Source organism: Ursus maritimus, unplaced genomic scaffold, assembly GCF_017311325.1.
Source record: "Ursus maritimus isolate PB19 unplaced genomic scaffold, ASM1731132v1 scaffold_32, whole genome shotgun sequence".
Taxonomy (NCBI): Eukaryota; Metazoa; Chordata; class Mammalia; order Carnivora; family Ursidae; genus Ursus; species Ursus maritimus.
In genome coordinates, this window is record NW_024425786.1 from 16,099,672 (window position 1) to 16,124,874 (window position 25,203).

The 25,203-nt window shown below is 55.2% G+C and overlaps 1 protein-coding gene across 3 annotated transcripts in view; it reads right to left on the reverse strand.

Moving 5' to 3' along the window:
• Positions 1-12,975: 12,975 nt before the first annotated feature.
• Positions 12,976-25,203, reverse strand: part of WNT4 (Wnt family member 4) — a 26,740-nt gene continuing 14,512 nt past the window's right edge. Inside the window, exons 3-5 of one of the 3 annotated variants that reach the window (XM_040618939.1) lie at positions 16,854-16,943; positions 16,609-16,751; positions 12,976-15,997 (exon numbers count right to left, since the gene is read on the reverse strand). In XM_040618939.1, the coding sequence (XP_040474873.1) occupies positions 15,530-15,997; positions 16,609-16,751; positions 16,854-16,943 (701 nt within the window). In that variant the 3' untranslated portion in view covers positions 12,976-15,529. Of the gene's footprint in view, positions 15,998-16,608; positions 16,752-16,853; positions 16,986-25,203 lie in introns of all 3 variants that reach the window. The other 2 variants (XM_040618940.1, XM_040645924.1) reach the window with 2 other exon arrangements.

Here is a 25,203-nt window from a genome sequence, read left to right on the forward strand (position 1 = left end):
TTTACAGATACCTCTCTTATAAGTATCCTGGTGTTCCTGCTGTTTAAAGCAGATAGAACATTTGCTGTTGTTTGTGTTTTGAGAATCAATATAGTGCCAGTTTCATATTAAGGGATCTAGGAATATTGAATAGTAAGAAAAGCATATATACTTTGGAGTGGAGGGATGTAAATTTGAATTAGATTCTGTCAGTGACTAACTGTGTTTGAACAAACTGCTTTAACTTTTCAGTCTTGATTTACACTTCTTTAAATTGAGCCAGTAATACCTGCTAACCTTTTGCAGAATTGTCAGAAGGATTAGGGGATAACGTATCTTTAACCCCCAGTGAACATACAGTCAGACAAAAGACAAGATTGGTCTGTTAGGGAATTCTCTTAGAAAAGCATCCAGTTTTATGTTAGTGGATTCAAAATAAGTCACCTAGTGTGATTTACTCGTTGGTGTTTGCTCATTTCAGGGAACATTTGTTTTTATCTTGTCCATTTTGCAAGAGACAGTATAGAGGAATAATTGGGAACAGGGACTCTAGAAGCAGACTGACTGCCTATGTTTGAATCTTAGCCTAATACTGTTTACCTGCTGTGTGATCTTCGCTGAGTTATTTAACTTTGATATATTTCTTGTGGGGATAATAGTAATACCTTCTCAGGAGTTTATTTTTTTATTATTATTTTTGATTTTTTTTTTAAAGATTTTATTTATTTATTCAACAGAGATAGAGACAGCCAGCGAGAGGGGGAACACAAGCAAGGGGAGTGGGAGAAGAAGAAGCAGGCTTATAGCGGAAGAGCCTGATGTGGGGCTCGATCCCATAACGCCAGGATCACGCCCTGAGCCGAAGGCAGGCGCTTAACCGCTGTGCCACCCAGGCGCCCCTATTTTTGATTTTTTAAAAAAGATTTTATTAGAGAGAGAGATCACAAGTAGGGGTGGGGTGGGTAGAGGGAGAAGCGGACTCCCTGCTGAGCAGGGACTGGGAAGCGGGACTTGATCCCAGGACCCTGGGATCATGAGTGACCTGAGCTGAAGGCAGATGCTTAACCTACTGAGCCACCCAGGCGCCCGTTAGGAGTTTATTAAAAGTAGGATGACAAATCCGTGTTGAGTCTTGTAGAAGGAGAAAAGTTAGAGCGTGCAGTCAACTAGTGGGTCTGGTAGTATGGTACCAACGATATGGCTAAAAATTTAGCAAGTGGCTGGTCTGACCCTGACAGCGTTTTTCTGGTTATAGACGTCTTTTCTACCATACTTGGATGAAGTGTGTGTTTGAGTGATTGTTAGATCAGTATTAGCGACCACAGGTTTTCAGGGCAGGTCTTACACACCTAGAGGAGATCTCAGGTTATAGAGGGTGCTTACTCGAAGTCACACACAGCACATTTAGTGGCAAAACCAACCTAGATCAGTATATACAGACAGGACTTTGTTCCTATTTCACAACAGAGGATACTCACTTTTTTTTTTTTGTTGAGAGTGAGAAAGAGAGCGAGAGTGGTGGTGTGGGGATAAGAGGGAGAGAGAGAATCTGAAGCATGCTCCATGCCCAGTGCAGAGCCCGTCACAGGGCTTGATTTCACAACCCCGAGATCGTGACCTGAGCTAAAATCAAGAGTTGGACGCTTAACTGACTGAGCCACCTAGGGGCCCCAGAGGATACTCACTTTTTAAATGACTGGATGAGCACTTCTTGTTAGTGAAGAGTAGTGAAGCTTAGTATTTAATACATTATAGGAGAACAGGAAATCTGCAGACATGAGGGAGTTTTCCCCCACAGGTTATGGGTCATCACACTCTCTACCCAAGTGCTTGGAAGACTGTAAGTGAGGGGAATAATTAGTTAGGGGCGCTTTCTGGTAGGTTGCCTCAAAGAATATACAGTTACTGAGCCAGGGCTCACAGGAGAGGGTGTGTTCCTGATGTCTTGGACAGTGGGTCTGACTTGTGATAATATTATCCTCAAATGATACACATGCTGTTTCCATAACAGTAATGAGAGCTTATTCATAACTATTCTTCAGGAAATTTAGGCTCAGAGGAACTTGCTCAAGCCAGAGTTTCAAAATGATGAAACCATGATTCAACTCCAGATCTGATTCCAGAGCCAGTGTGTTTCCCACCACCATATGTGCTGGTGGGAATGAATATTCTTAGGAAGGTCGAGCTCAGGCTGGAGCCACACTAAATTTAGGAAGACCTCCGTCAAAAGAGAAAAGACTGAAACTGGAGGCAGGCTGCATCTGCCTTGTTTTTCTTTCCTAGAGTCAGTGGGTGCGTAGATGCCCGCGGTTTGGGTTCCTTAAGATAGGAAGACACGGTAGCCGCCTCTTGGGAGGCAGAGGCTGCCCAGGGGCTTGCGGGGAGGCCGTGGAGCAAAGTTACTCTGGTGGCCTTTGATGGGACTAGTCTTAATACCAGTTTGGGTTGGTTCAGGCCAAGTCACCGGTGCTGGGACTGACAAGGATATATGGCTCCATCCGTTGAAAAGCCAGTCGGGAAGGACCTGTAGAGATTATTTAGCTCAAGCCTCTCACTTGTTTGGGGGTGGGGTGGGGTGCGACAGTTTTATTTAGATACAATACACACACCGTACAATTCCCTTAGTTCAAGTGCGTGATTCAGTGTTTTATATTAGCTGACGCGCAGCTGTGACCCGCTCTATTTTGGAACATCATCTTTATCTCAGAAAGAAGCCCACCCCGCACCCGTTAGCTGTCACCCCGTAAACCGTCTTCCCCCTGTCCCTAGTCCCTCCATCCTTAAGCAGCTACTAGCCGACTTTCTCTTGCTGTAGATTTGCCTATTTTGAAAATTCCGTATGAATGGAATCGTACAATGTGTGGTCTTTTGTGATTGGCTTCTTTTATTTAACATAACGTTTTTAAGTTTTCTCCATATTTTAGCATATATCAGAACTTCAGTGCTTTTTATGGCTAAATGTTGTTCCATTGTATGGATAGACAGTTCATTTTGTCTAATTCATTTATCAGTTGGTTGATTCTTGAGTTGTTTCCACCTTTTGGCTATTATTCATAGTGCTCCTGTGAACAGTTGTGTATGTGTTTTTTGTGTGGCCTTCCAATAGTCAGATGGAGAAATTGAGTGGAGTGATTTGCCTATTTCTCACTGCTGTGCCCAGTGTATCCTGGGGCTGGAGGAGGCTGTGGTGTCATCTGCTTGCTACCTGTGAGGAGCTTAAAGCATGTAGAGGTTTATGGAGAAGCTGAGATTGGCTTTAGTTTTGGGGCCTTCCGTTCCTCCAGGACAAGTGATAAACAGTGCAAGGGTGTGAGGGTGGACTTAGCTATCGTATTTTCCCCTGACCTTCAGTGCAGCTCTGGGCAGGTGACTTGACTTCTGTGAGCCTTGGGCTTCCTATTGGAAATACGGAATTAATGCCCATCTTGCAGTATTTTGAAGAGTAGCGATAAAGTAGGTGAAGCACCCAGCACAATGCCTGATCGGCTAAGTGGTACTGTTACTTAGGAAGATTATGGAGGGGCAGAGGAAAATGGCCGCAGATGGGCCTGTAGTGCTCCAGAGGAGCCACTAGATGGCAGAAAGATAGCAAGAAAAGTCTGGTTGGTTGTGCACCTGGGACTTAGAAAGGTTTCTTGAGTTTCTGTCTTTCTCATTGCCCCTGGGGAAAGAGTACAGGCTCTCAAATTGCTGGGAAAAGAGCCCTCTGCGCACAGTCACTTGTCACTCATACCTGTAGCCTGTACTATAATTAGAACCATTACGACCCTCTGGAATCAGTGGTCTTGCTTTCCATTTCTCAAATTTAATTCAGTATCTTTCAGTTCACCTGCAGCCAAGCATCAGTCTTTATTCTCCCCATTTAAAAAAACTGGATCATGAGCCAAGCTTTGGTGCAGACTCTGTGTTTGGGGAGCTTGTAGACCAAGATACTGTTTGTTATGGACAGACACGTTCTGTTCCTCCAAGCAGTAGCCTCAAGTTTAGGGTGCCAGGGAAGAGCAAAATGTCCACATGTGGGATGGTAGTTGGAGGGAATTGGTTTACTTCAGGGCTGCGGAGAAGATTTGGGTTGGTTGGAATGTATGCAAGAAGAGAAGTCCTCTTAAAGGCGTACACTGGGACTGGGCCATTAGGCCAAACGACCTCCAGATTTTCTCAGAGTTCTGAGCCTAGATGGCTGGGAAAGGTGAGCAAGGGGAATCTTCAGCTTTTTCCCGGGTCATTCAGAAAGATTTCCTACTGATTGGTTTCTCCCAGCCCCCTTTTGCCCCCAAGGAGGGAACTTGCATATCTAATAGAATTGAGGCTCCCCAGTTTGCAAGGGGCTGTGAGTAGAGGATGGAAAAAGTAGAGAGAGGCAAATTGATGGGATCCTGGGCTGGAAGGTGGCCTTGCAAGATTATGTGGCCCATATCCTTTCCTCTGGGCAGATGGATGTGTGAATTAATCGGGGGCTAAACCTCTGGTCCTGGGGTTCAATAACTGAGAGGCCTTGGTCAGGCTGAGGCTTAAACGGACCGTGGCCCGGCCTCAGCCGTTCACTGGCAGGCAATTGGCTCTGGTCTCCTATTGTCTAATCTTCATATGTTTCTGTCATCTTTTCTTAACCTGGGTATGAGCCCCTCCTTGTATCCAGCATGGTGTGAAGCACATAGTTCAGATGTCTGAACAGAAGAGAGTCAGGGAGAAGAGGGGGAGTCAGGAACGCAGAAGAATCCAGCAGGGGAAAAAACACTCATGGGTCGTAATGCCATCTCATGTTCATCTTCCGAAAAGCCTGTGATGCAAGTAGAGCAGGTGTTTATTTTACAAGTGAGAAAACTGGCCTAGAGCTCAGCTTCTATACGATTTCACGGATGGAATTAGAGCCTTTGGGTCCGAGTCCAGCGCTCCCTCTCTGAGCACCCTGCCTCCGTGTGGGTGATGCCCCTTTTCCACCGAGTGGCTGCTGTGGTTGGGAAAGCTAGGACCGGCATTCCACTAATTCACAAGTGGGTGAGGTTCATCCTTAGCACCTCTCCTGCCCATTTTCCTTCTGCAAAGCCATGCACCCTCGGAGCAGGTTGTTGGCTGTCGCTTGGTCATATGGAGGTGGGCATGAGTCACCAGAGACCAGGGTGGCAGCGGCAGTGGCTTGGTTTCCAGATTAAGGGATCTGCATCTTGTTTCAGTCATCTGAAGTTTGACCTTCAGATGTTAAAGGGTAAACCATCCCCTCTGGAGTTGAGAAGCAGGACATTGGGGAAGAAGGAACTTGTAAAAAGCGTGTGTTGGTGGCGTTTTAGAGCTACTAAGGAAGTTGCAGGCTTCGGAGTAGAACAGATCTAGGTTTCAAACCATCTGTGCCGTTGAACAGCTGTGACTTTGGATAAGTCCGTTAACCTCTCTCAGCTTTAGTTTCTTCATCCCTAAAGCGGCACAGTTGCTATGTTGTAGGGCAGGGAGAGTCAGATGCGTACGCAGAGAAGCACATCCCCGAGTGGCTGTCGTGCGTCCGAGTTACTTGCAGTCTCTCCTGGGTGCTGCCGGTGGATGGACCCTTGATTGCCTTTCGCTCTGGTGAGCTGAGAGCAGGAATCCCAGGCCTGGTTCTTGGGAAGCTCACCCCAGGGGCGATAGAATCTGGTGCATTTGTACTTTCCCAGGAGAAGGGGGAGGATGTCTTTAAACTTCGTGTTGGCTGCTGGGCCCTGGGACAAAGGGGAGACAAGCCCCAGGGCTGAGACAATCATGTCTTTATTATCTCAGATGTCTCAGGCCTGTCCCCCGCCTGGAGATATATGGCCGGGAAAGCTAGCTCCATGGCCTCGGCGCGATTCCAGGTCCTAGGAATGTCTGGCTGTTTTATAGCAAACAGGATCACGCACAACAGCCCAGCATCCAGGCATCTCCGCCCCAGCAAGCTCTTTCTCTCCGCCAGCTTGTTAAACAGTGGGACCTACAGCAGTGTGACATAGGCCCCGTGCCTCTGGGGGTCCCAGCAGCCTGGCACGGGGCAGCAATGCTGGGCAATGGTGGATCCATCTCAGACTCTGGGCACAGGGCCAGCAGCGCAGGCCTGGCTGTACCCAGGGAGCATCTTCCAGACCAGGCTCTGCCTGGCTCGGTTCTTTCTTGTAAGCCATGGGCTGCCCTGATTCTAGCTGCTTTCTCTCCCTTTTGTCCCTTTGGGAACAGCTGCAGGGAGCCACTGAGGCTTGTTTACAGATGCACTTGGCACGGGATGGGGAGACCAGCGGCGATGAGTCCTTGAGTTCCAACTTCCAGCTGCTCCCAGGTGCCGGGGAGCCTTTTGCTCTGGGCCCCAAAGAAACTAGTCCACACTGTTGTCTTTGGCTGAGGCTTCAGGAACGCAGGGATGTAGGGACCAGGAGACAGTGGGTCAGATGGCTGTCCAGGGCACCATTTATAATGAGGCCATGTGGGCTGGCCCTCTGAGGAGGCCTTGTGCAGGGACCAGGACTCTGGACCCCGCTGAGGCTCTTCTCTGGGGCCTTACAAGGGGAGTGGGGTCCTGCAGTCCAGGCATAGTGATAGATGAAGGTGGTTTCACTATTTGCCTGACTCCTTTGTTCTGGAGAAGGAGTCCAGATAACAGCCATAGCGCTATGCTGTTAGCTTTTGAGCCCACTCCTGCACAGTCCTCCCTCAGGTAGGCAGTGCACCTTGAGCCTGTCTAGTGCTCAGCTGGGGCTGCATTTCTGGAGTGTATGCCTTGGTTCATTTGAAATTTATTTAGTGACTGCTGACTACAGCTTCCCTGCCCCGTCTTGCCCATACAAAATAGAAGATTGTAGGATCTCCTGGCCTGAGAAGGAGGACATGAAAATGTAAGCAATGGTGTGTGTGGCCCAGGGCGCCATGTACTTCAGGGGAAGCACAGATCTGCAGAAGGGGTGCCCGCCTGTTTTTCTATAAAGTGTGTCCTCTGCCCAGCGGAAGTCGGGGGTTCCACCCTGAAACATCTGGCTTGGCCAGACTTAGGATCATGGGCGAGGGAGTGGCCACAGGAGCATTCTGTGATGTTCACAGCAATAGTGCTAGCTTGATGGCCTGGAACCAGCGGTGTGACAGGCAGCATGCTAAGTGCTTTTCGTGCTTTATCTTCACAGTGGCTCAGTTTCTAACTGAGGAAGCAGGTAGAATGACTTACCCAAGGTACACAGCTAGGACATGGTAGAGCTGGGGTTATTTAACTCCAGGGCTTTTAAGCAGTAGACCCCCTTGGGGTGGACAGATAGCATATGTAATTTGGAAAGCTTATTTTATTTTATTTTTTTTTTTAAGATTTTATTTATTCATTTGACAGAGAGAGCCAGCAAGAGAGGGAACACAAGCAGGGGGAGTGGGAGAGGAAGCAGGCTCCCAGCAAAGCAGGGAGCCCGATGTGGGGCTCGATCCCAGGACTCTGGGATCACGCCCTAAAGCCGAAGGCAGACGCTTAACGACTAAGCCACCCAGGCGCCCCTGGAAAGCTTATTTTAGATACTAGATTTATTTTGAAATGTCAGAGCTAGTAAAGTAAGTTTTTTGTCTCTAAAGGCAAGAGGTGTAGATTAGAGGTTGAGAACCCCCTTCTTGCTAATGAACTGCCTCTGCTGGGCAAGCTAGACCAGAGGGGTTCTGACCCTTGAGAGCAAGTTGGTGGGGAGTAATATGCTTCTCTCCTCAGCATGCTGGGGCCCTCCTCCCCCACTGAAGCTCTCTGTGGGTGCAGGTGGGTGCCTGAGCGGCTCGGGGACCAGGAATCAGATGCCATATTGTTGAGCGGAGAGGGGTGGGGTGTGTGTATGGGGGTGCTGGCATCAGACATATGGCTGTGCTTTCTGGCCAGGTGGGAAGGGGAGCGTGCATGTCCTAGGGTAGAAGTGGGGAATGGGACAGGCGACTGTTTATTGGACACCGCCTATATTATGCTTCAGTTCCCACAGTAGCCTTTGAAATGGCATGGGGGGAGGGGAAGTGGAGACTCATGGGGGTTAACTTATCTGGGGTCACCCAGCTCACAAGAGGCCTGAAGAGACTCATTCCCAGATCAGTGCAGTGTTGGTACTAGGCTTCTGGCACCACGCTGTGCCTGCTCTTCTGAGGAATGAGTCTAAAGTCCCCTCCCCTAATCCCCCTCTGATTCGAATGACTGAGCTACCCTCTCAGCCTCCCTCTTTCCAGACTGAAGCAATCTGAATTCTTAGCAGCAGCCCTGCATCCTCTTGGTCACTTCTCTGGATTTATTCCAGCTCTGTGATGAATCAGAGGGGCAGCAACTCGCCCTGTCCTGGCCGCGATAACCATCAGCCACTCCTGAAGCTTCCCAGGCGGTTGCAGCCGCTGTCCAGGATGGGGGTGAGGAGGAGGCCCAGGCTGCAGGAGGTGCGGGAAGGAGGAGAAGGGATGGAAAGACTCCCAGGAGAAGAGAGAGACCCAGCAACTTTGAGTGTCCTTGAACCCTTATGGGGCCAGTGCCATCCCCGCACCCTCACACACAGTTTCCCTCAGTCTTCAAGAAAGAGCCAGGTGCTGGCTGGTGACAACCATTAGTGTCGCTTACAGTCCGCAGAGGACTTCCCCATTCAGTGTTGCAGTTGGTTCTCCGACACCCAAAATGACGGGGTTGGGGGGGGGGCGTGTAGAGTAGAGGCTTTGGAATTAGAACTGGGTCTGGTTCTGGCTCTGCCATTGTCTTCACCCCGCTTTCACTGATGAGATTTAGAGGTTTTAGCTTGCTTCACATTCCACAGGCTGTCAGCAGTGGAGCTAGAATGAGACCCGGGGTCCTGATGTCTGGAAGGGGCCTCTTCTAAGGGCTCTGGTTAGGGACTGTTTAAGTCCTGCCTAGGAATCCGCTTGTTTCTGTGTACTTGCGATCTGTTTGCTTTTCTTCAGTTTCTTAGTAAAAGATCTTTCGGAAAAATACCTCCCTTTTTGTCTGAACCGAAGGGGAAGAGGAGCATCTACTCTTCTGTACCTCGGTCCAGGCCAGATGTTCTGGGGCAGGTGTGGGAATAGCCCAGAGGGAACTCAGGCTGTGGATTGTCAGCCCCTTCTTGCTGTGGTTAGGAACCCAACAGCCTGTCTGGCTAGCTTGGAACTGGACTACAACTTCTGCCACACCAGCCAGGGCCGGGGGTGGTGGGCAGGGCTGCTCTTGCCAGCTGTGGCTCTGTCAGCCTTAGCAGTGTGACTCCAGCCTTCCTCACTCTCTGCCCCAGGGGAAGCTGTCTACAGAGCAATGTGTAGGTCCCAAGCAGAGGGACAGAGTTGACCTTAGCCCAGCCAGAGACCTAATGCTGCTTTGTGGGGAGGGGTGGGCTCCAGGCTCTGAGGCCCTTTGGCCCAGGACTGTCAAAGGTAGGTCTAGGCCAGCAGTGGGGGGAGGGAAGGGAAGATGGAGATGGTTGTGGGCCTGGAGGAGAGGCCTGGTGACACGCTACATCCTGACCAGGAGCCTGAAGATGTGGGCTCTGGCTGTAGGCAAGTTTCTTCCTTTCTGTGGGCCTCAGTCTCCTTATCTGTGAAATGGGGTTAAATCCTACACCTGCCTCTCAGCTGGTTTATGCAGTAGAAATCCCTGTGTTCCGTTGCTTGCCTGTGATCATGCTGTGGGATAATGCTGGTCGGTGATGGTTAGTGTGGGGCCTGACCCTGCAGTCAGTAGATTCTTAGTGGATGGCGGCGCTGTTGCATAGCGATGATCGGCACAGCGTCCTGAGGGGCCTGGCTCATTCCGGGAGGCTGTGTCACTTTTCCCCAGTGGAAGCTCTGAGGACGCTGCAGTTCTGGATGTTGCTACAAAGTCCAGAGGTACCCGGGTAGGCAAGGAACCAAACTGAGGATAGAAGGTTTGGCTCAAAAAGGTGATGCTGTCCAGCTGAAGGCTGACGAAGGTGGAGTCAGGAAGTGGGGAGTAGGAGTAGGGCCTTGTCTTAGGCCTGGGCTCTCCTGGTGGTTGCTGGGTTGAGCTAATGACATCCAGTAATTCCTGGCCCAGGACCAGTCTGTGCCAGAGTTTGTTCTGGATCCTTCCTGCCTCCCTTGGTGCCATGTCCCCCATTTATCAGTCTCTGGACCTCAGGTTTTCTCTTCTCTGGGGTGCCCCTTGGTCTTCTTAGTTTTGGGTCTTCTGCCATAGCCTTCTTAAGTCTGGGGTCGTTGCTTGTGGGACTAGAGACTGGCCCTGCTCCAAGGTCATACACAGTCTGGTCTCTCACTAGACCGTGAACCCCTTGAGGGCAGGGTGCAGGTCTGAATTGTCTCTGGGCTCCTGTGTCCAGCATGGAGCTTGTAATCCTTGGGTCCTGACCAGAGGGCCCAGCCCCTCTGGGCCTCGGTTGTCAGGCTGGCCAAGGCAGCACAGGCCTGAGTTGGCCCTTCTCCCTCACAGGTGGCATGGGCAGGGGTGGGGGTGGGGGCTGAATCCGAGTATGTGGCTCCTTGTGTCCAGCTTCCTCTTCCTGGCTGGCCCAAGGCTTGGGAACAGTGGCTGCCTTTCTGGGGCAGCCAGGGCGCCTGGCCAGAGTATGCTCTGTCGGGCACTGTCAGCTCTTCAGCAAGCCCCGGTCCTCCTCTTAACCTAGAGAAGGCCCCGGGTTATTGGTGTTATTCTTGGCGGACCACCGGGCCCCTCAGCAAACAGGGAGGCGAGTGTGCACCCGGCCTGGGCCTGTTTGTGTTGGCCTCGCCAGGCGGGGGATTAGCTCAGCTGGGCTGCTAATTGCCTCCGAAGTGCCGGCCGGGATGCTGACAAGGGCTGGGCCTCTAGGCCCCTCCTCCCTGGCAGGCACGATGCCAGGCTTGGGGGCCTGGCCCAGGAGGGCCCCTTCTCTCCCCTGTCAGCGCCTGCTTGGCCTAGACCCTTGAGATGCGGGCAGGGGGTCACCAGGGCTGGCGGCTCAGGAAGGAGTGGGGGGAGATGCCTATGAAGTCATTGCCTGGGCCAGGCCAGGCCATACTCCGCCCCTTCCCCCACATCCCTTAAACCCCCTCCCCCTTTCTTGAGTCAGATGCCTTCTGAAGCTCAGCACTTTCTCCTTTTGTCAGGAAGCTACTGGGCTCCTCTGCCCAAGATGCCCTCCGGTCCCTCAGTGCTGTCCTCTTCTTGCGTGTATCCCTCTCTGTTCCTATGTCTGTCTCCCACCTTCAGCCATTCCCTCACTCTTTCTCAGTCTTTCTTAGCCCCTCTCAGTTGCCCAGACCCTGTACTTCCTTCTACCCTCTGTCTTCCTGTGTTCTCTGGCCCTTGCTTGGCCCAAGACCCATCCCAAACCCTGCTCCTGATCTCCCCGAACACCTCTTGGGCCATTGCCGTCAAGCAGGGGCTGAGAAGGAGGTCCACTTTATCACAGTCTCACAGCTTTCCCAGAGACCTTCAGGCTTGAGTTGTGAGGGCAGCTGTGAAGAATGGATCTGGACACAGGCTCTCCGTGAGCTGACCTTGCCTGGGAGTCCTGAAAGCGTTCCATCCTCCTAGGCGGAGCTCCTGGGCCCCTATATATGCTTCCTACAGCTCTGACACTCCTTCCTCCACTCCTTGGACCCTGTTCCCTGTCCTAGCCCTGCTTTTCAGCCACACTGAGAACTTGGTTCAGCATCTCCTGCTGGCGCCTGGGGGCAGCTTTGCCATTGCCTTGGTTGCTGCTGCCTGGGTATTCTGACCCCTGGGGTTCTCTTGTCTCCTGGCTGGGGATCTTTGTCCTGAGACATCTGTTTCTGATTTTGGGGTTGGGGCCAAGGTAGGATCACCTGTCTTCAGCCCTCAACTGTCTCTGATTTCCTCCTAGTTTCATCCCCTCTTCTGGCCCCCTCAATTTTAAAGCCACCTTAACTGCCTCCTACATTCCTGAAAAGGGAATAGTAATATTTATAATAGTAGCTGCCATTTGTTGAGTTTTACATATTTGATTTAACATCCCCAAGAAACTGGTTCTGTTATTGTTTAGCCCCACTTGAAGTTGGGGAGGGGGGCAGGGGGAGCAGCCCCATATTACAAATGAAGAAAATGAGTCCCAGAGAGGGACAAGGAGTTATTCAGTTTTGCATATAGTGAGAAGTGGCAGCACTGGGATTCCAACCCATGTCTGTTCAATTGTAAAGCCTGGGTCCTTTTCACAGTTGTAGGAAATGGTTGGGTATGGAGACCTTCACCTCTTTGCTTGGCCCTCATGGAGCCCCTATATCACCAGTTCCTTTCTATCTGCCTTCACCCTGATTTGGGGATGAGGTGTCCTTTTCTCTCCATCCATACTCTAGGCCCTTTCCTCCCTCCATTGTCCCCTTCCCCAGTTCTTCACAAATCCGTGTGCACCTCTGCTGTCTTGAAAGCACTTGTTTCAGCCCTTTTATACGCCACTAAACTTTTGGAAAGCAAGCATATAGTAGCCTAACTGCTCCCAGATGTGTGAATTTGCTGCAGGGGGCGGGGGCTTGGGAGGACAAGCCATGGTCCCCTTGGTAAGGATGAGGATTTCACTAGACTGAAGTTCCTGAGAAGCCACCGTGGATCTTCCCATCAGCTCTGACTTGGGTTACATGGAGTTTCCCATCCAGACTTCTCATCGTGACCAGGCTCCAATTCTGGAGTGGACTTCTAGCCACAGGCCTTGGATTCCTGTGTCCTTGGGCAGGAGCTAAGTTCTTTTTGATCTGTTCCCTACCGTCTCAGTTGGCACCCACTTCACCAGACCCTCCTCTGCCATTGTCTTTGTTCTTCCTCTGTATCGATGCTCAAGAAGGGTTCTGAGGCCTTAGCTCAGGCCAAGGCTTAAATAGCCGATGGTGGCTCAGTGATGTGCGGGTAGAGCCTTGTGTGTTAAAGGAGGATTCCATACAGCATGCAGGTGGCTCCTTTCCATGTGGCCATCAAACCAGTTACTTAGAAGGAAAGAGGGCCCGGAGGGTCCCCATATCTAGACTATGAACTATTGGCTTTTCCCATGTCCTTCCCCACGTCTCTCTTCTCCCTTTTCTGCAAACAAAGGCACTTTCACAATTGCAAGATAAAGAAATAATCATTTTATCGTGCATCAGACTATTTCATGGGGATGTCACAATGGCAAGGGGCCTAGTATAAAAATTAAAAGATGGGGTAGGGCAGCAGAGGGAGTAGCAGCATCCAGAGCTGGGGCTTATCCAGCCCTAGGCCTCTGAGGACATCACCTTTGTCTTATGGAGACTAACGGAGAGGGTTTCGGGGAGGACTTGGATCCTCTGGCCAGCTTCCAGAGTGGGTGGGCTATATCAGGCATGTACTGGTTCCTCCTCTTTATTTGGGACAATTTGGAGCTAGGTGTGTCCAAGGAAGCTCCATTTTACTGCGGCTGTGGGTCCCTTTGGCCTTTGGGGTGCTGGTGGTGGTGGTGGTGGTAGGGCTGGGCAGAGCTTCCTAGAATCTAGTGTGCTTTACGGAAGTCATACCCTTGAGAACCCCAGGCTGGTCAGCTTTGAGGGCGCCCCCAAGCAGGTGGAAAGGTGAAGCCTGTGAACGGATGTAGACCCTCTCACTTCTTCCTGGGCAGTTCTCATACCAGCATCCAGCCTGGACCTACCAGTGCCCTGGTTCTGGTGACAGGATTCAGGGATGGGGGAGAGTGTGGCTCTGCCCTGTCTCCAGAGGGGGAAGGTCTCCCCTGCTTCCTTTGTCTGGGTCTGGCCTCTGCCAGTGAGGGATAGCATTTTCCCTGGCACTGAGCAAACAGCTGAACAGAGGAGCAGTGAGCCCAGCTGGGCCGCTGTGGGGACACTTAGTGGGCTCAGCTTTCATCCACATCAGAGCCTGCCCGCCCCAAGATTACCCCTCATTCCATTGTGGCTGTAGCATCTCACTTGGTTTTGGCCTTCTTCTCGGATGGACATTGAGCAGAGAGCTTGGCTGGGGACCAAGGGTGTTGACCCTCTCTTAGTGAGGGAGCCAATACCAGGAGGCACAAACCACAAGGCCTGGAGGAGAGTTTCTACGGGCCGGAGCCCGTATTCTCAATCTGGGACTTTGAATTCAGACATGGAACCCTGGAGCCAAGAGCTTGGGGTCTGAGAATCTCCAGTGGGGATCCCAGAGCTCAAGATCTCAAACCAGGAGCCTGGAGCCCCATTAAGGGGGCAGCTTAGAGACCGGGCCTCCAGCAAGCTCCTCTGGTGGTCGGGAGCCCTCCTGAGGAGCAGCCGTGGGGTCGGGCCAAGTCTTGCTGTACGCATGTCCTACTCACAGAAGTTTGGGCTGTGCTCCTGCCCGTTTGGCTGGGGCACAGGGCCAGGCCCGGGCTGCTGGTGCTTTCTCTGGGGGACTCGTCAGTGCCCAGGGTACCTGGGGGCAGGGGTGCCTCAACTGCTGACACCTCACTTCGTTGGCCCTCCAGCTGTCTGCTGCTTCCCTCAGAGCCTGTTGTGTCCCCTGGAACCATGTAGCCGTGAGGCCCAGCCTGTAGTCTGTGGCTCCTGCTGCTTCCTGGCCCCCCTTCCTCCATCTGGTGCCCCCTCCCCAAGGCACAGACCCAAGGAGACCTGCAGTTCCTGGACCTTTGGGTAAGGTGCCCCGGAGGAGCCTTGGGCACAGGACTGTGCCTCTGCAGCCAGCTCGCTCTGGGACCCAGCTGAGCATTGTCCCCTCTGCTGTAAGATGGGCACAGGCATGTCTGTCCCTGCACCTCCCAGCACTGTTGCGATCATCCTATGAGATGGCCTAGGATAGGGCCTAGAACATGGTATTTGCTCAGGAAATTTGGTTCAGTGAGAGAAGTCATGGATGGGAAAGGGCTTTTTCACTGGCCGGTTCCTCTGCATGTGTGATTTCATCTCACAGAGGAGCGGCACCGCAAGGAGACACACGTGGAGGTGTCCCTGGAAAGGCCTGGCTGGGGCCTCTGGTCCGGGATGACAGCTGGTGCTCCTGCCTGGGAGGGACCAGGGAGTAGCGGCTTCCCCTCTTTGGTGGGGAGGCTGGGTGGGCTGGGCTCCAGGGTGGGACTGGAGCCTTCTCTTGCCCTTGTCTCACCTCTTCCTGCCTGGAAGGTTCCACGGAGACTGAACCTCCAGCTGCTCACGGAGGGCCGAAGCCATCCCTTGGCGCTTGAGCTGGTGTCTGCCCGTTCCCTTTTCCAGGGGACTTGAGAGGCAAGGCTACCAGGCTGAAGCCGCCAGGGGTCGGGGGTGTGTGTGTGGGGGTGCAGCTTCCATCAAGATGGCACCGATTTCCCCCTGCCTTGGGGCCTCCTCCTTCCCTAGATGGCATGTGGCGAACACTCCTTGTTACCCGGCTTAAGTCTGTGAGTGGGAAAACAGATACGGGTAATGACTGAGTGGTCAGCAGTGGCCACATGTGGACAGCCAGAGGCCTGAGCAAGGTCCCTTTGGTCAGTGGCAGCCACAAAGACCCAGGCTGCAGAGAGGCCCTGGCTGGTGCCCTTGGGGCCGCCTGCCTGGTTTCAGCAATAAATAACGTGAGGACCCAAAAACCAAACCAAAACAAAAAATACAACCAGTATCTTTTGGGGTAGGTGCGGGGGGACTGTTAAATTACCGGCCTTCCCCGGGCCGTGAGGCGCGCGGGCCGCCGCGGTCACCGGCACGTGTGCAGCTCCACCAGCCGATGGCATTGGCGGCACTTGACGAAGCAGCACCAGTGGAACTTGCAGCTGCAGCGCTCGGCCAGCTCCACCAGCGCCGTGTGGAAGCCGCGGCCGCAGCACAGCAGCTCACAGCCGTCGATGGCCTTGGACGTCTTGTTGCACGTGCGGCCCCGCGTGCCCAGCACGCCGCTGCGCATGTCCTGCTCGCAGAAGTCCGGGCTGGGCTCCAGATACACCAGGTCCTCGTCCGTGTGCGGCTTGAACTGTGCGTTGCGCGGCACCAGCGCCCTGGAGGAGCCCACGCGGCGCGGCTCCACCTCCGTGGCGCCGTCGAACTTCTCCTTCAAGGCGTGGCCCACCTGGCGGAAGGGCGGCACGGCTCGCCAGCACGTCTTTACCTCACAGGAGCCCGACACCCCGTGGCACTTGCACTCCACCCGCATGTGTGTCAGGATAGCCTGCAGGGGCGGGGAGGGGAGAGGGCCCATCAGGAGATGGCAGGGGGAGCTGGGGAGGGGCCACAGGTGGGGGGGCAGCCGGCGGGTCCGGGGATGGGGGGATGGCACAGAATTGGAGAGAGATTGACCGTCCTGCATCTTCTGTGTTAAGCACCTGTTGTATACTGGGGTGGGCCGGTAAGCTGTGTTGCGGTCAGTTGAAGACACTGTCCCTGCCCTTGGGGCACTTGGCGTTGGTGGAAGAGAAACATTTCAGAGGGTGTTGTCATAGGAAACCGCGAGTGGTGAGTGGCAGGATGGGGGAAAGCGTGGAGAGTAGGTGTGCGGAAGGCACAGGATCTGTGCATTGACGCAAGGCTCACCTCCTGGCCCTGCTGCTTCGGAAGTGTGCGTGTACATAGACTCGTGGCTGGGCGTGTCGGGGACCGCACATGGCTCTGTGCCATCTGCTCACCAGCCGCTTCCCCACCCGCCGGGCCACGGGGAGCGCTGGTGATGGTGGGGCCTGAACAGGTGTTCCCACGTGGCGCACGGGTGGGAGAGTGTGCCGGGGCCCTGCCCAGCCCGCCCCTGCCCTGGCGGTGCCGGTGGCAGGGGAAGTGCCACACTACCTTCCTGCCGGCCTCGTTGTTGTGGAGGTTCATGAGGGCGCGGCTGGATGAGGCCCCCTTGCTTCTCTCCCGCACGTCCACGAAGGACTGGGAGAAGGCCACGCCGTAGGCGATGTTGTCCGAGCATCCCGACCACTGGAAGCCTGTGGGGGGTGAGGGGTGGGGGGCACCGTGGCCGCTGTGAGTGAGGGCAGGGCCCAGGTCCCCCGCCTGCCACTCACGCCCTTCCCACCTCCCACACTCACCCTGCGGGCTGACCCCATGCACCGTCCTGTCGCAGCCACACTTCTCCAGCTCCCCGCTGCTGCACGCCCGCGTCACCGCGAAGGCCACACCTGCCGAAGAGATGGCGTACACGAAGGCCGCCTCCCGAGTCCCTGTGGGAGGCAGAGGGAGGGCAGGGCTGGGTCCCAGTGCTCCGCCCCGCACCCTCCTTTGTGGTGGGGAGTGGAGCTTGGGGGCCCCTCGAGGCAGGCTGGCCGGTGGAGACAGGAGGCACAGGAGGCGCTCCGAGCCACCACCCTTGTTCTGCCCGGACCGACACGGGGGGCTCTGGGTGTACCCCAGCCTCGCTTCTGCCCGTCAGGGTGCGATCGGCTCCTCCCCGCAGCGCCCGAGCGGTAAGTGCCCCTCCAGCTCCCTCTGATGGGGGCCTGGTCCCCTTCTCCCGGCTCGCGCAGCACACTGGGACAGGCACCCTATCCGGCTGCTGAGGGATGCTCTTCTCCTGAGCGCCCTGCTGGACAGGTGCTGTTCACATCGCCGGGCAGGAGACAAGACGGGCTCCAGAGCGATGACATGGCGGAGCCGGGCCACCAGCCCAGCTCTGGCTTCCTTGAAAACCTGTGTTCTCTGAGTGCCAACCCCCCAGCCGGCCCCCGGCGCCCTGAGGGGGCCCCCCTGCACTATCATCAAGCCCCAGCCCTTTCTGCTGAGGCCGTGTTGCTTCCTGACACCTTTGTGGGGGTCCAGTGCAACAGCAACGACCCGTACCGTTTACCGTGATGGGTGCTGAGGACAGGGCCGCCTCTGCCACCGGGTGCTCCGTTTGTGTCCATTTCACAGATGGCCGTGCAGGTGTGGGGAGGGGAGCTGTTTGGTCCAAGTCACCCGGCAAGGAAGTGATAACACCAGGACTCAAACCCGGGGCTGTCCGCCTCTGCTGCCTCTGCTCCTTCCACCCCATGACTTCTTGCCGGGGCTATTTTGGTGCCTGCCCTCCTCCCCTGCCTGAATGGGTGTTTTTATCCTCTTAGGAACTGTGCCTCGGGGTGTAGCTGCTGTGGAGCCTCTTTCTGGGGCTGTGGGTGGTGGTGGGTGTGCGTGTGTGTGTGTGTTGGGGGGCGCATGTGCGTGTGGCTGGCTGGGTGTGTGACCAGACAGGCCTTGCTCCTCTTCTAGGCCCTGTGAGGGCCTCTGTGTGCCCGTGACTGTCCTTCTGTCTCTCGCTGGAGTGTCTGTGTCCGCAGGAGTGGAGGGGGCAGGTTTTGGCCCCGTGGTTGGCAGTTACCACTGTGACACCCAGGCCTGTGCTCCTGGCTGCCCCTGGGAGCAGTTGCCGCGGTCGGACGGAAACAATCGCCGCCTCTGTTGTCTGTGGACGGGCAGCAGAAGCCGAGCCCCGGGGTGGGGGGCAGCTCGGGCCCTGACGGCCCAGGACGCCCTGTTCTATGTTCAGCCCTTGAGCTGGGGCTCCGACCCCCCACCCACTCTCCACCGCCCACCCTCTGCTCTGGCGTGGCCATTTTGGGCCAGCATCAGGGGGCTTGGCTGGAGCCACAGGGGCCTCGACAGCCTGAGGTGGAATCCTCTCCAAGTTAATCGAGGTTAATAGCAGGATCATGTTGGTTGGTTTTGTGCTGTGGCCGCCCAAAGAGGGACGCCTTCAGTTTCTGGTATTTCTGGTATTTCCAGGCCTGAACCAGCACAAATCTATGCCCCAAGACCAAGGGGGAAGGGCAGGTGGGACATAGGGACTGGTAGGGTGGCCCCGGCTCTTGGCCGGCGCGGGGTCCTTACTTCCGTTTCTCCGGGCTTTCAGGCAGCCCCTGGTCCTCCTGATCCCTGGGCTCATCTCCTACCCTGAGCACTGGTAGCCCGGGTGTGCAAGGCACCCTGTGAGTTTGCTCAGGGAGACCTCTGCCTCATTCCCCAGACCAGCGTGCATCTCCTGGGACTCCAGGTCCCCCTAGCCCTGGTCTCCGGAACAGGACACTACGGTTTTCTATGCTTGGGAGTGGACTTGAAGGAAGAGATTCTGGAAGGAAAATATGAATTGCAAGAGCAAAGGCTTATTGAGTGCTCACTCGGTGCTGGGCAATGCCTAAGCACTTGACAACATTTATATACTCTTCCCACCAACCCTATGGAGTAGAGACTTAGTCCTCATTTTATAGACGAGGAAACTGAGGCACTGAGGGGTGAAGACACTGGACCAACTCCCCCGCCTAAAGTCGTGGAACCAGTGTTCGAACTCAGGTGGCTTTCACACCTTGACGTTGTCCTCCTCACGGAGCCCGGAGCCCCCAGGAGTACACAGGCCGTGGATCTCTTCCCACCCCCTGCGTGGGAAGCCAAGAAGGGCTTTCTGAGGTCTGCCCTAAAGCTCATGTGCTGTAGGCCAAGTCCGGTCCCTTTTGTGGGCTGCTCCCTGGGGGATGCTGAGCAGTTGGCCTGTGCTCGGCACAGGAGGCCCCAGAAGGCCTGGAGAATGTGGCCACGCCACCATGGCCCTGAGGCCCATGGCAGTGGCTCTTTCAGCCTTTTCCAACTGGCTCTAGGTCCCAGCCCTTTGACTCCAGGGCTGCAGCCCCTCCTGGCTCCTCCCCTCTGCCTGGGTGCCCAGGCTGGAGCCTTGCTCATGAGGGGGGCACCTGGCAGAGACAGAAGGGGTCAGCGGGGCACCTGCAAGTGTAGCAGAGGGAGGCCCGGCGTGCCGTGGAAGAGAGCTGCTCCCTGGTTGGGGGTTCGCCTGTTCCAGCTGCAGCAGGGAGACAGACCTGGCTTTGTCATCCTGGAACATCGGAGCCGGCGGTAAGGCAGAACTCCCGAAGGTGCCAGTAGCGGCTCTGCCACCGCCCGCCTCTTCCATAAAGCCATTTGCCACGTTCCACAGCTAGCTCCTTTCTTCCTCTTCCCCTGGCTCCAATGTGTGTCCTCTGGGTCCCACCTCAAGGCCATCTTCCCAAGGTGTGAAGGTGGCCTGGGGCTGGGACTTCACAGTTGTCCTGTGGACCCAGTAGTAGCTACCCTTTCTGAGGGCCTACTAAGCGCCAGGGCCTTTCCATATGTTGTCCATGGCTCATGACAACTTGGCATCCAGCTCTCTCCAGCTCTGCTCTGTGGAGGAAGGAGTGAGGCTCTGTGGCTTGTCTGGGGTCCCTCAGCTGGTCAGCAGCTAAGTGGGAACAGGAAGTGAAGCCTGTCTGACTCAAGGCCCGTAACCTTCTGAGCACGTCATGTGTGACATCTCTCGCAGATGTTGGAAGGAAGGGCATTTGAGTGGGAAGAAGTTTGGAGAAGCTGCGGACGCTGAGTTGGGCTGGAAAAGAAGCCACGGGCATGGTGATCCCGCAGGCACCAGACGGATATCCCTGTGGAAGGGCCGTTCAAGCATAACTCACGTGTTTCCAAAGCAGTCCCCGCCGGAGTCCTAGCAGATGGGGCAGGACAGGCACTGGTCTCTGGGAAAGACATCGTCTCCGTCCTCTCCCCTTCCATGCTCCCAGCCCACCGTCCCAGTTTCCTTTGTGCTCTTAGCTGCAAAAGCTCACCTTTTCTTGAAACCACCTCCAGGAAGTCTCTCTGGATTTAAGAGACCATGTAGGACAGGGGAAAGAGTCAATTAAGACTCTTACTAGTGGTGTGACCGTCCTCTGAGCCTCCCTGTCCCCACTCTACCGAGGGGAAGAGAGTGCTGCCCAGGCAGGCCAGACCCCACACTTCTCCCACCCCTCCTGCCCACCATCTTGGGCCTCCCAGGGCTGCCAGCGCACTCACTGGCCTGCCTGCCCCGGGACCAGAATCAGGCTGCAGGGCGCTTTATCCTCTATGTCTTGCACGTTTGTCTGGCCTCTGCAGCCAGACTGGAAGCTCCCGGGGCCAGGCTGCCCCCATACTTGTCCTTTGCCCCCCAGCACCCAGCACAGGCCACACACAGAGCAGCCCTTGAAGACAGGGGTGAGTATTGGGAAAGAGTCAGCAGGCCTGAGATCTACTCCTCGCTCTGCCACTTCCTAGGTGTGTGATTTCAGTTTTCCTGTCCACAGAACGGGGCTAACAGTACTGACCTCAAGAGGCGGCTATGGGAATCTGATGAGGTCAAATACAGGACGTGCTTGGTCGAGTCCCTGGCACACAGTGGGCACCCGAGACACATTTTGTGATTATTGTGATTAATGTCATTTTATTCATTTGCTAACAGATGTCACAGGGCACTTACACTCTGAGGGCCAGGTAGTTGACTACACGTTTGCCTTTGGGCTGGAAGCTTCCTTGGGGCAGACACATGCCTTGCTTGCTCCCTCGCCCAGCATTTATTGATCGCCCGCTGGGAGCCAGGCCCAATGCGCCGCACCAGGGATACGGACGTGAATTTGTCCTCAAGGAACTCCCAGGGGCACAATGTCTCTGGGAACCCACCCCCGCCCGCCTGGAATTAATCTGATAACCCCAAAAGGTTGGCCTGGGGGTCATCCAGAAGGAAGGCCTATTCTCACCCTCATGGGGCCCGCCGCGGTGCCGGTATTGAGGGTCAAGGGGGAGAGAAGAGGTTTTGTAAGTCACAGCCTAGGACTGAAAAGCCTTCACCTCTTAAATCCAGCCTGATGTGGCCGTTAGTAAGGCGTCTACATGACGTTACAACACGGGGGCGCGGGGGGCAAGGCAGGCCCGGGTTTGGATCCTCACTTTGCTTCGGCCAGCGCACCCCGTCACCTCTCAACCACGGCAGCCGGAGGCTGGAGGGTCTCAGGCTCATCGAATCCCCTCTCGGGACAGGCCTCGGTCCGGGTCGCAGAATGAGATGTGCAGAGGGAGGCCGAGGCACGGCCCTGCCCACGGATGGGGGAAGAGGAGTCCGCACCTCCCCCGTCCCGCTCAGGCCGGCCTGCTCTGGGAGCCCCGTGCAACCTGCTCCGGCGACCTTGAAACTTCGCCAGACTCCTTGGCTTCAGCCTCCCCCCCTCAGATCCTTTATTCATTCAACACGTCTTTACCGGTTTCCTGCTCTGTAGGTGCTGCTCCAGACTCTGGGACAGAGCCGCGACTAAACGTCCAGAGGGCGTCCCACATCCGGTCCTTAGCCCCTGCTCAGCCGAGAACTGCCACCTGCCCCCGTTCCTGGCTGCCCCAGACTTCTGCTAGGTTTTCAGCCGAGAGCACACAGTTCGGCCCTCAGTACACACTGTCCTCCTGGTGACCATTAGCTCACGCCCAGCTCACCTCAGGAGGCCAGGAGCAGGGTGAGCTCCGCTGCGGGGGGCGGGGGGCTGCAGGGCCGGAGGCTGGGAGACCTCAGGCCATGTCGGCCTCGGGGGCCCTGGGGAGCCAACTAGCCCTGAGAGGCATCATCTCTGGCTGATGGGAACCCCAGGAAGTGGGTCCTAGGATCGTCCCCACTTTACAAGGAGGATGCTGAGGCTAGGAGAGGGGATGGACCTCGTCTGAGATCTCAGAGCCAGGCGTTGGCAGGTCCCGGAGCTGGGTGGGCGTGTCACCACCCTCTGCTTGCTGACCCTCCCTCCTTGGCGGTAATGCGGGGGACACCACCGCACATTCAGTTGTCGTGAGGGTGACCTGATGCCAGACGGCACACAGGGGGCCGTCAACAAACAAGGTTCCTTTCCTTCTCCAAGGATGGCCCGGCTCCTGGGTCTCCTCCATGTCTGAGGCCGTGACCCCAGCCAGAGAGCTCATGAATGTGGGCACCAAACCAAGCTCACCCTTGCCATCCCCCCAAAAGCTGGTGGCCTCGTAAGAGGCCTGCCCAGCCTGGCTGCCGCTGTCATGGCTGTCCCTAGTGACAGCAGCTGGCGAGGAGGGCTCTTCTTGGGTCAGGGTGGACCCTGAGTGCTGCCACACACCGTGTCACGGGACCTTCACGACGGGCTCTATAAGGTAAGGACGTGCGCTCATCTCCCCGACCGGTGAGGATGCCAGGGCTCGGAGTGACACCACTCGTCCAAGGTCACGCCTGCCCATGCTCCCCGCCCCACCCCCCTGCAGCTGCCCCCGCAGCCCCTGGACCTTCCGAGAGCAGCACGTGGTGATGGCCAAGTCCCTCTTGCTCGGTGGCGACAAATTAAGACTCTTTCAAGAGGACTTTCACTGGGGAAGAACACGAGAAACCCAAGAGTGTGGAGATGGATGGACGGGAAGAGCTCAGACCCCTCCCTCCTCCAGATGCACCTGGTGGCTGCCCGGTGCGGCCGGTGCCCTGACTCGGCCCGAGGGGGCTGGACGCTCGACCACGCCACTCAGACTCCAGGCCAAACAGAGCAGGTTGCAGCCAAGCCTGCTAGGATTCTCGGGGTTCCCCCAAACTTGCCGAGCCAGGGGTGGGCCCTTCCTTGGTCCCTGCTGCACACACCCGTGAGGAAGGCACTTCTCCACGGGGTTCCTCCCCAGCTTCGGGCCAGCCCTGACCCCATGCCTCCCCTTCTTTGCCACTTTGAGTCCTTGCCCCGACTTGCTGCCCCTGGAGGACACCCACTGACTGTCTCCTCCATGCCAGGCTCTGCCATGTGCTGGGAAACAGGTAAATGAGCCAACACCTTGCCATGGAAGGGTTCAAGGTCTAGGGATGGGGGAGCGGGCTGAGGCGACAGGCATTACAGTTCAGTCTAAAAGATGTAACGAGGGGCGCCTGGGTGACTCGGTCGGTTAAGCGTCTGACTCTAGATTTCAGTTCAGGGCATGATTTCAGGGCTGTGAGATCGAGCCCCACATCGGGCTCCGTACTAGGTGTGGACTCTGCTTGAGATTCTCTCCCTCTCCCTCTGCCCCTCCCCACCACCCCCTGCACCTGCACGCTCGCTCCCTCTCTCTCACAAAATAAAAATAAAAGGTGTAATGAAAGTTGTGTGAACACAAATGGTTTAGATATGTGTGCCTCTGTGTGTGTGTGTGTGTGTGTGTGTGTGTGTGTGTGTGTATTAAGGGGGAGGGAGAGAGAGAGAAATTGATAAGGCGGTGGGTAAATGTAAACAGTTGGTGAATCTAGGTAAAGAATGTTATGGGAACTCCTCATAGCAGAAACCAAGCTCATACACACAGAGACCAGACCGGGCGTTGCCAACGGTGGGGGTGAGGAGGTGGGTGAGAGGGCTGAGGGGAGTCGGAAGGTACAAACCTCCAGTTACAAAATAAGTAGGTCATGAGGACGTCTGCACAGCATGGCGACTATGGTTAATAATCCCATGTCGCACACGTGGAAGCTGCTAGGAGAGTAGATCTTAAGAACTCCCATCACAAGGAAAAAAATGTGTGACAATGTGTGCTGATCATTTCGTAATCTACACAAACGTGGAGTCATTCTGTTGTACGCTTGAAATGAAGATAAGGTTGTATGTCAGTTATACCGCAATAAAAAAAGAAAAGTACATCTATCACCTAGAGGTGAAAAAAAATTTTTTGTAACTTTCCTGTAAGTTTGAAGTGATATCCAAACCAAGAATTACCAAAAAACCCAGAAAACAAACAAACAAACAAACAAACAAACAAACAAACAACAAACCCCAGCATGAGCAAAGAGCTTCAGAGCCCAGAGGATAAAGCCACCGCCCTCTGGTAGGAGCTGGGAAGATGCTGGGGGAGGAAAGCACTGAGCTGGCAGAGGAAGAGGGGTGAACCTCTGGGGTGGAGGCAACAGCATGTGCAAAGGCACGGGGGCTGTAACAGGGCCTGGCACCTGGAACCCGCAGGGCACCTCAAACTCCAAACACCCATCGCATACAGGGGCCTTCCTGTGTTTAGCCTAGGATTTGGGCCTCATCAAACTGGCCCCAGGGCCCTGGCAGTGGCGCCCGCGTCCCGGGGAAATCCTCCATTACCAGGCTACTCCCTGGGTCTCTGCCGCTTCCCCAGAGCAGCAATATTCAGTAATGCCAAGCATGATGGGGCCTTTTTGGCCTCTGCCAGCTCCCTGGAGAATTGCTTCCAAATTTCGATCGCAGTTGGTTTCCAACAACATCCAAACGGTTTGCCACAAGCCCGGCAGCCCTGGCTGTCCAGGACCACAGGTGCCAAGACAAAGGTTGGCCCAGGCAATGCCCTCCCGCTGTCTCGCGAGTCCCAGGGCCCTGCCGACCGTCAGTGGCTCTGGAGTGTCAGTTTCATGATCAGGAAGTAGAAGAAGAGGCAGCTGGTTTACAGCACTTCCTCGAGGGCAGCAGCCTGACCCAGTGACCTCTCCAGGAGCCTTCCAGTTGCCCGGAACGTTCTCTCTGCCCTGCCCACCTTCCTCTGGCTAAATGCCTTCTCATGTTTCTCGTCTCAGTGGAGGGCTTAACGTCTCAGGAAAGCTCTCTCTGAGCACCCAGCCCTGGCCAGGGGAGGAGTTTACCCTCGTGTTTGCAAGTCTCCCATGTGTCCCCC